Genomic DNA, 13969 nt, shown 5'->3' with positions numbered 1-13969 from the left:
ATCCACACACCTGATAAGTGATACCCGTTAAGTTTATAGGCTCTGACCTGTGAATGAGGCAGACACCCCCTCTGCTTATTTATGGGAAGCTGAATGGCTGGTAAGGGATTTTGTTCTTCCTCAAAAGACAATGAGCCTCAGGTGTTTGCAGGAGGACATGGAGTGGAAGACGTTAAAACCAGAGCAGTCTGTTTTCCATTTAAATCTTCAAGGACATTCCAAAAGTATTGTTACACTTCACTGAAAGGGTAAGAGGATGTGAGTTCTGTCATCTGTCAGGCTCAAATAATAAAAAAAAAGAAAAGAAATACAAAATAAATCACATTATTTATTGATAATAGGACACTCTTGTTGAGTTTAAATGCAGGTCTCAAACTAATCCAAGGTCAGTCAGCTGTAGCACGTACTTGTAGTAGCTGGTACAGTGGGCGTAGATACGTAGCTTGTCTCTTATGACTCGCCCTGGTTGAGGCTTCCTCTGCAGTCCAGCCACCCGCACAGCTAAAACCCTCGGACCAACAAGACGCTTGAAGACCAAAGAGAACCAGTAATCCTGTGAGGGCAGCACCACAACACACAGAGACACATTTGGCATCAATTTTATGACTATAGGGGCTATTTTATCATCATAATATTCAGGACAAGATTCCTTACTTGGCTGCTGTTTAAAGATACAAAGCAAAAGCAGGGAGGTGTAGAAAGGGGGTTTTAAATATCTGATATAACTGACAGCAGGGAAACCGTTTAAAAGCATTTCCAACTCCAATGCATTGAAAAGTAAGGATAAATCTAACATAAGGATTTTTATTAAAATAGACCCCTTATAATAGAAATGTTGGATTCCCTTGAGATGAAATATTCTAAAATCTGCCAGCAAGGCAGCTCAACTGTGACTGGATGAAAAGAGATATATTTCACAAAAAGTCCAAATATCTCAGCATTTTGACACTCAACTTTAAGTTGGACCTTATTGTCCGATGTAACATGTCACATTGTATCTAACAACATCTGACATGTTTAGAATTGACAAGTCTTCAAAGTGACATTTTTACAAAATACTTAGCTCCATCCTGAATTGTTGTTTTCTGTTATCATTGTTGAGGGGTCCACTATACTGTGTCTGTAGTCTCAAGACTACACAGACTCAACACCTCTCCGAGAGACCCAGAACAACATGTGTTCCTCAGGAAGTTCCCATGCAATCCTGCATATGGCAACATTTAAGGGCTTCTTTTTTCCATGCAGGCTTTAACTTAATTTGCTGCCAAGGCATCGAAAAAGCAGAGCACAGTATGGAACTGTATAGTGTTGGCCACAGGCACAGGGATGGGTGGATGAATGTATGGACAGAATTGTGATCTTTTATTAATACAAAGTGTACAAAGCCAAGACCAGTTACAGGTCTGGGGTTTTATTTGTGCAAGATGGCCGGAATGGTGCCATACTCTTGCACTGTGTTCAAATTTAAAAAATAAAATAAAATAAACCATCAATAATTTGATATATTTGCATCTACGGCCCTGTTAAAATAACAGTCCAGAACAGGAATTGGCGAAAATATATCTCTTTTTTCATCCCGTCACAGTCGAGCTGCTTTGCTGGCACCTTCTTTATTCTCAACTAAATCTTTCTATAATCACCAGGACATTTCATGGCCGACTAAACTAAATAGAGATTTTGGGAATATTTCCTTTCAGGGGAATCCAACATTTCTATTATAAAGAGTATATTTCAATAACAATCCTTATGTTAGATTTACCCTTACATTTCAATGCATTGGAAACTGTTTCCCTGCTGTCAGTTATATCAGATATTTTAAACTCCCTTTCTACACCTCCCTGCTTTAGCTTTGTATCTTCAAACCGATAATTTAATATATATGGAACTATGGACAGCCCTGTTAAAAACATAGACCGGAACAGGAATTGGCAGGACATCATACTGAAATTTTTTGGGATACATCAGCTGTGGTCCTAACTCCTCCGCTGTCTGACTGTCTGCCTGTCTGCCTGTTTTCCGTCTGAGTGCCCTTGTGACTTTCTGGCTTTCTTTTCCTCAACTCTCTGTCTTTGGATAGACAGACAGAAATCCAGTGAAAATACCATATTGACCAAGAAAAAGAGAGCCAAGTAAACCAGTAACTTGTTAGGACTTCAAAAGTAAAAACATACACCATAAGACTAAAAACCTCAGCTGTATAGTTGAGGGAATAAAAGGACAATAACAACGGGAGTACAAATGAACCTTTAGTGTTTAGCTTAATGCAGCAAATGAGAGTCAGACTGTCTGGTTGAGAGCCTGTTAATCCCTAAGAAATTCAAAGATCAAAGTATGAGGTTATACTATTACACTCAAACAAGTTTCATTGTAGTGTTTTTAATTTAACTAGGCCCATGAAGAAATTAGCAATCATCAACAAGCTCTAATTGGGTTTCCCAGAAAATAATAAAAAGATAACAGCCATTAAAAATGAACACAAAGCAGAAGTGTACCAACAATGTGCAGCACGGGGAGAAAGAGCTGTTAGAGAGTGCAGCTTACTGCCTCACCTCCCTGCTTTGTATCTGAGACTGATTATTCCCTCTGTAGGGAGACAACAGGCACGTGGTGAGTGTCAACAAAACAGGAAAAGAAAGGATAATTGGGACAGTACAGCCAGTAAGAAAAAGGGAGGGGATACATGTGGAAAAGGTGAAGTGGGTGAGTCATTCAGTAGGCGGGAGGCTTTGACTGGATTCTACAAATGGAGGAGTCATCCTATATAGGGGAAGAGGCCAGGTCATAAATTTCCCATGCAGAGGACAGGTTGGCCCTGCAGTGAATTCTCTCAGCAGGTAGGCTGGTGGAGCCTGTAGACATCCAGCCATGTTAAAAGCATTGTGATCCTAGTGGGAGATCATCGTTCCCAGAAAAATAATGGAGACGAGGGCGGGGGGCTTCGGGTGAGCCATCTCAATTGTTTAATATATCATAGTTAGAATGAGGCAGAGGAAAATGCATGCCCGCTAGGGAGAACTAATGAGAGATTTAGTGAAAAATTATTGCCAGATCTTTCAAGAGTGATTAGTTCATGAGTGCAGTAACATTAGCGGTTAAAATGGTATTTTGGGATTTCCAGTACAAAAGAAACCTGAATAATAACAAATGTTTGATTATTGCCTTGATTTCATCATCTTTCAACTTCATTGAAGAATACAATGATTTATACGGCTACATTTATTTATCATTTAACAATGCAAGGTTTGCAAAACAAAATTAAGTTTGAGTCCTTTTTAGCTACATCACACGAAAATAAACAAAAAACAAGACATACTATTTTTATCGGTGGAGTGTGAACGATGAATTGAGGAGTCTCACATACTGAGGAATGAAGCTGTAGGTCCATACTGTAAACGTCTGACTCCTGCTGTGCCTCAACTTAATATAAAACCCCTTTTTATGACCTTAATAAATCATTTTTATGAACTTGGCTCACCGTAGCATTTTATCACTTCATCAAACTTTGAAATTTTCCCGCTGCAAAATGAGTTCAGTTCAATACTAAGATAGGACTTCAAAGCCCACTTTTTAAAAAGAAATATATTTCAGAGAAACATGTCAACTTTGAGTAATAAAGGATTATTACAACCGCGGTCAATTTTAAAATTCCACACTTTTCCAAACTTTAACTTTCAGACCAGATTTGGTTTGTTTACCTATTGTGGCCGTTCAGTCCACACTCCTATGCAAAAACTGGACAATGTTCCATTGTCAAACATCTCTGCGCAAAGAGGGAGTAAAATAACTGGCGATACCTATAGGAGAATGATTTTTCCTTAAAATACTGAATAAATAACACTATATAATTTTGTAATCTCTTTTATAAATAAGAGCCTAATGAGTTGAAAAAGTTAAATAATTTAATTTTCACTGTGCCCCCCTCACAGCCGTATTTAGTCACTGTTTCCATGAAAATGATGGTAAGTGCAGCCATATATCTAGAAACGGGGTTACTTTGGTAGAAAAGATAGTATGTTTACTTTTCTTATAACTACATCACTGCATAACTCATACATTTTCATAGAAGCTGAATATTTGGTTATTTGTGATGCTATGTATATGAAATTCAAAGATATTGCATACTGTGTGGAACCCTGTCTGAATTTCAGGTGATTAATGCATCGTTGTAGACTAAGCTCGATGTATTTCTGGTCCCTGCATGATTCAGACCAAACCAAGGAGGAACTTGGGATTGGGCAGTTCCATTTCACACAGTGTTGCAGGCTATTTTACTAACATGTCTGTGTATCAGCATCTCGGGTTGCAGATCTCTCACCGTCCGACTGTCCCGCACAGAGAAGCACACAGTTGCGATGGGGGTTGAGGGGAGCAGTGACACTGTCCTGAGCTACTGACAAAAGGCTAAGGTTACATGGCATTTCGCCCCCGCGTCTAACCACTCATCACCACTAAACGCCTTTCATCTCACCTAATAGCTCCCACGGGAAAGAGCGAGAGGTGCCATCGAAGCACTGGGTCTGCTATAGAGAAGATCCAGAGCCTAACAGGACTACACAGGTCAGATCCTTATTATGATGATAATGAACTAATGAGCTAATAGCCATTCTAATCCTCGCTGAAGTAAAATTTAGAGACTTACAGGTAAAGGGTTAAAGTGCTGGTCCACAAGGTGCGTGTATCCGTAGTCAAAGAATGAGTGACGTAAGACAACATCAATCCCCTGCATAGCAGCCATTCCCAGCGTATTCATCCACCTGAAATACACATACAGAAAGAAAAGTATCAGTAAGGGAATACATAATCCCGGCGATGGCAGGGTGAATGTGATTGAACGCTCACCTGCATTCTGTCATATGACCTCTAGAACATCAGTCAGTTACTTAATTTTAACCACCCTAATTTTGCAACACCTTCACCTTACACTTGAATGACCTCCATTTGCAGATACGCTGTTATAATGACAATAATCTGTAGTAGTTCTGGTGGCGAGACAATTAATTCACTGCTAAGTTTATTCATCTTATATTCTTGTGCCTATTGATATCTATCTATTCATCCATCCATCCATGCATCCATCCATCAGTCCATCTTACACTTGCAATAAATACTTTTTTCAAACCAATATGACAGTTATCTTGTACAGCTGGTTTCTGTTCATTATTATCAAAGGTATCATTATCTACAGAACACATTACAATGGTTTCTTAAGACACTATAGTGTGATAACAATACTTACAGAAAGCCAGCAGCATATGTGTCGGAGAGGTTACTGATGCCTCCCGCCCACGCCGGCCCCAGTCCACCCAGCCACACCTTCTTACCAGGAGTATGTGTGTTCACAACCTGCCATGAGAGATGGAAATGCATGTCAGTAAAATCCACAATGAAATCAGCTTGTGAAAGCTCCATATAGACTACAGTTTTTTTTCTAAATCACTGCTTCATGGATTTTCATTTAAATTTATTTTAATATTATTCTGAATTCTAGTGACTATGCAAGCTGCTGAAAGTCAGTGCAGAAAACTAAAAATAAATCTCACGGCCACTACATTTAACTTTTCCCTGAGGCACTTTGGCACTGTTTATCTCTTATAAGTCAGCAAGTCTGCCACAGCAGATAATGTTGATTAACTCAGGGTCGACACATTTAACCCCCGATGCAAACTTTAAAAACATGCAAATATATTTCATTATTCAAATTAGATGTTTCTTCATATCCTCCCTAAATGCTAAAAATTAAAGAAACAGAAAAGACCTGAGATATATGCTTTGAAAAATACACCAGATTAAATTTATATCTACAGTACAGATTCAGAACTGACTTAAATGTACTATATGCTATAAATCAGCCACTTCAATAGTTTTTGTACAGGTTACTGTACATACAGCATAAACTAGTTTAAATTTCACGACTTTGAGGGAAACTGAATTACCTTGGTGACTTTAGTGATCTGCTCTGTCAGTGTGTCCAACAGACGAGTTTTTAGGAAGTCCTCCCCTTTGTTCACTCTGCCATCCATGAAGTAACTGGAATGGAAAAGCAAGAAAAATGCTGTGAGAGAAACACTCTGTACTCACTTTACAATGTGAGCAACAAACATATGAGTTTTATCCCAGCACAGATGTTAAAAGATAAAATGAATTGCACAAGCTTCACTGTGATTCATCCATCCACCCATCCAGTTACTTAACCTTTTCACAGTTTGACCTTGTGTAACTTAAATGTAAAATTAATTAATACATTAAAGCAACATTATGTAGAAATTGGCATTTGTGTGTTCTGACACCCCACACTGTTTCCGAGTGCAACACCACTGTCGTAAATACAAAGCCCAGGTCCGTAACAATTTGTCAGACGTAATGTAGGTGCTAACTACAAACAAAACTCATTATGTCATAACAATCTTATGTGTTGAAAACTATCTTGAAGTAAACATGTATGTAACGCTGTGATCCGACCCTCTCACTGAAGTTACATAGTGCAGAAACAAGTTATAGGGGGTGGAGTGGCTGAGACAGAGACACCAGTCACCCTATTACAAGACACTGTACCATCAATATGATTTTGAAGCTGTTATTTTAAGGTAAAAATAATGTGTACTGTTGCTTTTAAATGTTAAAACTATATATTATATAATCATATTATATTGTTGTCCATGTTCCACAATCACAAAACACACAAAAAAGGCCAATTTCAGTTAAGTCAAGTCAAAACAAACAAAATGTACAACATGGTGTCTTCCTAATAGTAAGACACTCTCCAGTTATTACTGTAAGAAATTATGTTTCTTGAGATTGACAGCCCAGTGCCATTGACCCTTCATCACTTTGGTCAATAATATCCTATAACATACTATAATAACATCTAACAATACCACATAGATCAGTTAAATTTTAACTGGAAAACAAGAAGAAGGTTAAACTTCTGGCATTGGTTTCCCCATCAGTCAGTCACTGGAGCTCATTATGGACTGCAATTTAAAAATACAAACCACAAAGTGTAATTTTCACTGGTTTCACAGATGTAGTACAAAATGCATCCTTTCAGTACAACAGCTTAGATTAACAGGGACTGACATATTCACTTTTCACTTCACTGTGATTGCGTAAGAAAAGAATTAGAAGCATTTAAAACTGAGACTGAACAATGCAGACTTCCATCTGTGCTGATTCTCTCTCTCTCTCTCTCTCTCTCTCTCTCTCTGTGTGTGTGTGTGTGTGTGTGTGTGTGTGTGTGTGTGTGTGTGTGTGTGTCACTAAAGAACAGCTAGATTTAAATGCCAACTTCACAAATTATGGTTTATCAGTAAATCCTGAGAATTAAAAATGGATGTGCCCCTGTGAATATCCAACTATAACATGACCAAATAATTTGCTGCACATGAAAAGCAGAAAACATTCACTCATGATTGGGCATTTTTTGGCACAAACCAACCAAATATTTAATTGTCATCAATAAATGAAATAACAGAAACAGATGTAACACCTGTTACTTAGAGATTTTAAAAATCTGTGCCTCATTGCTGAGCAGATATCTATTTTCAATCTTAGAAAGCAACAAATGTTGGCAATAAAGTATCAGCTCAATCCAGTCCTGCTCAAAGCTCCAGGTATTTGTGCCAAACTTAGCTTTTTGTTCTTTTCCAAAAACACTCCAGGAAAATGGCAATTTACAGTTCTTAGTCAGCAGTACATTTCCCGAGCAAAGGTTAAAAAAATTAAATGGATGACAATGCCAAGAAAGAATTGAATTGCATATGAAATTCTGTATTGAACCTGTTTTGGGAAAGTTTGTGGAAATGACAGTGATTGTGTTGTTGAGGCAGTGTTGCAATCTGAGCTTAACCTTGTTAAACTTTTCGTCACAGACTTGGAAAAGTCCCAGGCTCCTGGCCTCAAACTGTAAACAAGCACCGATTAAGTCATAGCATTACACATTTATTTAGTTATCCTGTCATCTTTTTCAAGAGCTAACAATAATTCTTCGGTCCGGATTCCAGGGAAAGAAATTCCAGTTCATATATGGAAACAGAATAAAGGACAGTACAAGTTATTAAAGCGACATCTTGCACTGCATATCAGTGCTACTGCGGATTTTGGCTGCAGTCTTTAAAAGCATCAGGTAACAAGGCAAAATAAGGTGTCTTTACTAAACACCAACTGGTAGTTAATTCAAGCTGAAAAAATATAAAGAAAACTTAAGAAGTAAAAGTATTTGGACCAGGATATAGCTTGGTATTTGGAAAATTACTGAAGTCTAAGCTCCTGAAGCAGAACCAAGAACTTTTCCTTTGTTTACGCAAAATTGGGCAAGATACCTCAGCTGTCATTCTGACCAGAATTCAATAATATACAACAATAAACAACACTGTGTCCTAATGTTTTCAGACAAATATCCGCTTGGCCAGCTCAGCTCCAACAGAGTGCCAGCATGACATAAAAGACAGCTCCCTAACAAAACTATCATGCCCTCGATTAACACAAAATTATGGTGCAGACTAAAGCAATAAATTTGATCATTACAGAATGGCAGAGATAGAAGCAGAGGTGGAAAAATACCCAAAATGCTTAACTGAAAATAAATGTTGAATTTGACTTGAGTATATTTACAATAAAGTATTAAAAGTACAGAAGAAAAAAGGTTCCTTTCACAGGAATGAATTGATTTGCCAAGTAAAACTAGTAAGTATGTCACACAGTAGAAGTATTGATTTTAGTTTTTGTATATGTTTTTTATAGGTCTGCTGTGTTTTCGTGCATGTTTTTTTAAACTCTGGTGTTATTTAAGTGCATGATTTTATATCTTTATTATCTTAGTGTTATGTTGCTGTTTTTTTATATTTACTTCCTGCCTTTCAGATTGTGACTGATTGACCCAAACCACCTGCAATGAGAGACAAGAGCTAACTGCAGGGATCCAATTAGTGGCTGGCAGGAGGAACAGGAAGAGCTAGATACTAGTACAGCTAAATACAGGACAAAAAGAGACACCAGAAGCATGAGGGGTGAGCAGGAAAGGGGAGAAGGTGTGGAGATGCCAAGAAATTGAAGTGTTGGATTGGGGAAGTACAAAGAATGACAGAATGACGGAACCGTGAGCCACAGTCGACAGTAGGAGTCCAAACAGATGAGATGCCATCCATCAGTGAGAGAAAGTGTTAAGACGTGACATACAGGCAGCGGCTGGACCCTTGGTGGTTAGTAAAACTCTGACAACAGTCTGTCTTCAGGTGTCCCCATGGTTGTAAGCTTCTCCCCCGTTGCCAGGAAGAACTAACGTCACATAACTCACATTATCATCACATCACAACAACTGTTATGTCATTCACGTACGCTCTCTTTCTAACAATACATAAATCAAGAGCAAATTACTGCAAATTATTACAAATGACGGGACACAAACCTGGTTCTCCAAAGTGAAAGTCCTGTGAATGACTCACTCAAGCACCCAGCCACCCCTTGACCCAGACTTTCTTGCTCTTTATAATACTGCACTAGAGGGGTGCTTCAAGATGTGAGGCTACAGGGGTACCTACAGTGTCACATTTGAAGTGTTGGGCCACTTACCAGGCTGCAGTATTTTATGTGTTGGCAGTGAGAACAGCTTACTGAATGCTTGTAATAAAAGTGTAAAATTGTAATAAATTACTCTTATATGCGCCCAGTAAAACTTGTGTGAACTCCTTGATCACTTACAGGTTTTGCTCTAACAACCAGTCATTAACCAAGAACCTGCATAAATAATAATAATATCCAATAGATTTTTCATTCACATCACCACACAAGTACAGTCTAACAGTTTAATAACTGCACATGAAGTGTGTCAAGGAATGGCCATCTGATGTTTGAAGAGATTTGGGGTTAGTGGAAGGGGAGCAAAGTGAGATGTGTGTCTTGATGTGGACCAGCAGGTTACCATCAAATCAATTATTACATAGAGTAGAAAAATATGTAGCTTCCTTTAGGAATGCCAGCAGTAAATCTAACAGTCCTGGTGTGTATTTTGGACTAGAAAGGAGCTAACAAATCTTGAACATTTCTTTATTCTCCACTGAACTATAAATAACACACACCTTGCTCTCTGGCATGAACGACCACTGCGCAAGAAAGATGTGGCTGTGTCATGGCCAAGTTAAAATAGCTGCAAAGAGTAAACTGATGAACATGTATGTTTCTGTTTCACTTTCAGGCAACAATGCTTCACACAAGAAGTGCTCATTTTCCAAAGCAGGGGTCATTGAAGGGCACCTTTCATCACCTTATTAAAACAACTTTGGCGGGGGGGGGGGGTTCAAACTCAGATGTTCATACCACTAATATCCCACTGGTGGAACAATTAGGGCTCACATTAAATATGGTGCTTAGAGGCATCTAAACAGCAAATTGTAAATTAGTCTCCGCCATTTTTGTTGCTCAGAGTTTTACAACTAGAACTTGCAGTCGTCCGGTCACACACTTCTGACTGGCTTAATTCTCTCACCATGGCACAGTCCCAGTTAGGTAGGGCAGAGCATGGTCACTTAAGGTTAGAGTGTGCAGCTGTTATAGTTAAGTGTGAGAACAAAGACTCTGTTCAAGTCAACATATTTTTTCACTTACTTCTTGTATCCAATCATGCAGATGGTTCTCATTTATTTTGCCAAGTCTGAGATATCCATATGTGAGATTTTTGACAACATCCCAAAACAACACAGGTGAATGGAATTCTGTTTGTGTTTCTCACAACTATTGACTGTGTAAAATATGGATGTCTTCCTCAAATTTGCACTTTTTTTAATGACCAGAAGGGGGCGACTCCACTGGTTTAGAAAATAAGTCAGATTGTATGTAAGCTCATGAGAAAATGACCCTACCACTTACTTGAGTTATTAGCTCAGGTAACAGTTTCCTAATGAGTTTATGGTCTCAACTGTGAGTTTCAAGTCTTCTCAAATACAGCATGATGTTCATTTTGCAAATTATGGTCCCACTTATAGTAAAACAGATGATAAAGCAAGGTATGCCTTGTTAAGGGCATGGCTAACATGTGATTGACAAGTCGCTACCACGGAGTGTCTTCGGGTTCTCAGTCAGATCCAATCGATAAAGACTTACCAATGTGTATAGCGCCATGCTCTCGTCCAAACATGTTCACTTCTGGCTCAAGATGGCGACAGCCCTAGTGTCAAACTTGAAAAAAATGGTATTCCAAAAACAAATGGTTGTTGTCACAGTGGGTTTACATTTACTCACAACCCTGACACAAGACAGAGAGTCTACAGCCATGCTAGTGGCTCATGAGACTGTACTGTATATCAAAACCTTTGTCTGCAGGGATACATATCACTAGAGGTAAGTCAGAAATCTTTTTCATCATTTGGGTGAATTAGGATTAATTTACTTAAATTTAATCAAAGTGGTCTGACTGACCAGCCTGTGGGTATAAGCCTGCCATTGGCAGACTATTTCATTCAGCATTCTCCTCCCCTTTGGCTATCCCCGTCTCTCTCAGCAACCCCTGAGCTAGCAACCTACCAGCTGAAAAAGGCAAGTTACCCTAACCCTAACCATATCACTAATGTTATGAACGTAAACAAGCTAGTGGTTGCTGATGCCACGGCTCGCCTCTCCATATGCAAATGTTTCACCAAAACAAGTTCCCTCCAACACTGTTTTGCAGGGGCACTGTTGCTGTGACCTGGGCTTTGAAAAAAACACACAAAAAAAAATATACCAATGAAATCTAATATTGCAGAGGGATGGAAAAAGAGAGACAGAAGAGAGAATGACTGAACTTACTGATCATGTTTTGTTGGCGAATCCAAAAATGGATAGGCAGTAACTCAGACAAGATGAAGCAAATGTGAAACTGCAATGTTGTGGAAAAATGTCATAACATAATGCAAAAAAGGTTTCAATGTTTTGTGAACTGAAGGTTTTACTACATAACCAACATGTTTGATCACCGCAAGCTCCAACAGAACACCTCTGACCGAAAGCTGCAGACAGACAAACTCTCTAACAAATCCATATGATTCTATAAACCAGTTTATAATGAATGCTACGTTTCCAACCTACCACTTTTGATTCAAAACAACTGGAACCAGCCAAGTAAAACCTGTGTCGTAGACGTGTTAATGACTGGTCTCCACTTTTATAAGTTTGGCTTGTTTTGTAGAGGTCAGAGTTTCTGTCACGCAGCCTGGTTAGACTGGAATCTGGATCACTAGTGTAAAACAGGCTAATTGACAAAGGGAATGAGCCGGAGCATATGGTTTTATTTTAACAGTGTGGGTGGTGTTTTTCTAAGCTTTACTGACAGACCTGCCTCCTTCCGTTTCTTCTAATTTCTCCTAATTAGACCTGACCTTCACCTTAATGACCGCTCTCTCAGTCAACCAGGGTTTGTCTTACAGCTTACAGTGAGTGTGTCTTTTTGTACACACTTGACACATGTGTGTAAAGAGATAAAGATAAAACATGGGGAAAAAGATCAATCCGTTGATATGTCTGTGTGCATTCCTTCAAGACTCGCAATAGACAAATGGCAGGTGTTACTAATTTAACACACACACTCCTTTCCTGTTGTTCCATTTTACAGGATAAACACATTTCTCCACATCATGTGTCAGTTTCTCTCAGTAACAGTGTTAATAGTGGTTATTAACTGGCTGATGCATATGCATAATGTAGTGACAATGGTATAAAAACACAACATGGCCTGTGCCGGTTCATATATGGCTAGTTAAGTGAGTAGTCTACTGTTTTACAAGACTGCAGATTGATTGTGGGATTTTCTATGGACAAAATAATAAAATAGAAAAAAAGGGTAAAATACCTACTGTTGCCACGTAACTGCATCTACAACAGAGCCGGCATTCTTCATGAACCTGAAAGTCAGAAAAACAGTCATCAGTCATCTTACCTGAGGGCACTATTTTCTTTAAACTTTAAGGCAAATTCTCTCCTTCTTTTACAACCTCATTCTCACAGTTGTTGCCAGTAGCACATTTTACTCACCAAATTAACTGGAGATGTCGAAACATTGCAAAAACCTTAGGGCAGGCTGATATGGTGCAATACAAGCTGTCAACAGGACTGGTCATTACGTCACCAAATCTCACTGTGGTGCCAGACTGTGGAGACAGTTGTATTGAAGTCTATGGGAGATGCATGGAGAAACAATACTCTCTGAATTGTGTTCTTCATTTTCTGGAGGTATTCCTTCATCAGAGTCATACGACGAAGATACGTTGGGTGTTAGTGTGTTTTTCCATCCAACTCCCATAGACTTCAATACAGCTGACACCACAGTCTGGCATAAAAGCAAGATTCCTGTGACGTAATGATGTAGGAAGTACAAAATGTTTCTAGTTTATGTGGGGTAAACAACACAGTTTTCCAAGAGGAAAAAAGCTGCTTCATCTTTGAGGAGGTTGTTATGTATGTCTATAGGAATAATTTGAGTTATAGTGTTAAATAAGTATTTTGCTGCTGCAAAGGTGGTCTTCTCATAAAACTGGACTGGTAGAAAGATGTAACTATAATTGAAAATAGTGCTACATGACCAGAGATAAAAAACAAAAGGGCTGTAGTATCCCCCTTTGGTTAAGAACTACAAAACCCTACAACAGTTAGAATGCACTGCGCTGCATGGGACCAATAAATGCTCCCGCCGGTAGGTAACGGGTGTGATTGGGCAGTGCTTGGTTTTGGCTCGAACAGACACAAAATGGTGGCTACAAAACTTTCTCATATTACAGCTAACACTACACTTGAATATGTTTGTGAAAACAGTTGAGGTGAGAAATAGTCTTTGCAGAAACAGAATCTTGATTCATATTTGATCCACACTGCATAGTTTTACAGTTTGATCTGACTTTCTGAGCCAGCTCTCTCTCGATCTCAGAGAGAGAGAAAAGTAACGTCAAAGAAAAGTAAGAACATTTTGGATAATATTGGGATTTGATTTATCTTACTTAAGTAATTA

At 38.7% G+C, this 13969-nt stretch overlaps 1 protein-coding gene across 1 annotated transcript in view; it reads right to left on the bottom strand.

Annotated features, from left to right (window-relative positions):
* The window catches only part of hpse2 (heparanase 2), a 60995-nt gene that overhangs the window by 5205 nt on the left and 41821 nt on the right, over positions 1-13969 (bottom strand). Inside the window, exons 6-10 of the mRNA XM_073482468.1 lie at positions 12822-12869; positions 5934-6027; positions 5237-5343; positions 4640-4754; positions 408-553 (exon numbers count right to left, since the gene is read on the bottom strand). Coding sequence (XP_073338569.1) covers positions 408-553; positions 4640-4754; positions 5237-5343; positions 5934-6027; positions 12822-12869 — 510 coding nt within the window. The remainder of the gene's footprint in view (positions 1-407; positions 554-4639; positions 4755-5236; positions 5344-5933; positions 6028-12821; positions 12870-13969) is intronic.

Source organism: Pagrus major, chromosome 15 (genome assembly GCF_040436345.1).
Source record: "Pagrus major chromosome 15, Pma_NU_1.0".
Lineage (NCBI taxonomy): Eukaryota > Metazoa > Chordata > Actinopteri > Spariformes > Sparidae > Pagrus > Pagrus major.
The sequence above is the reverse complement of the archived record's forward strand: the minus strand, read 5'-3'. Positions and strand labels throughout refer to the sequence as shown.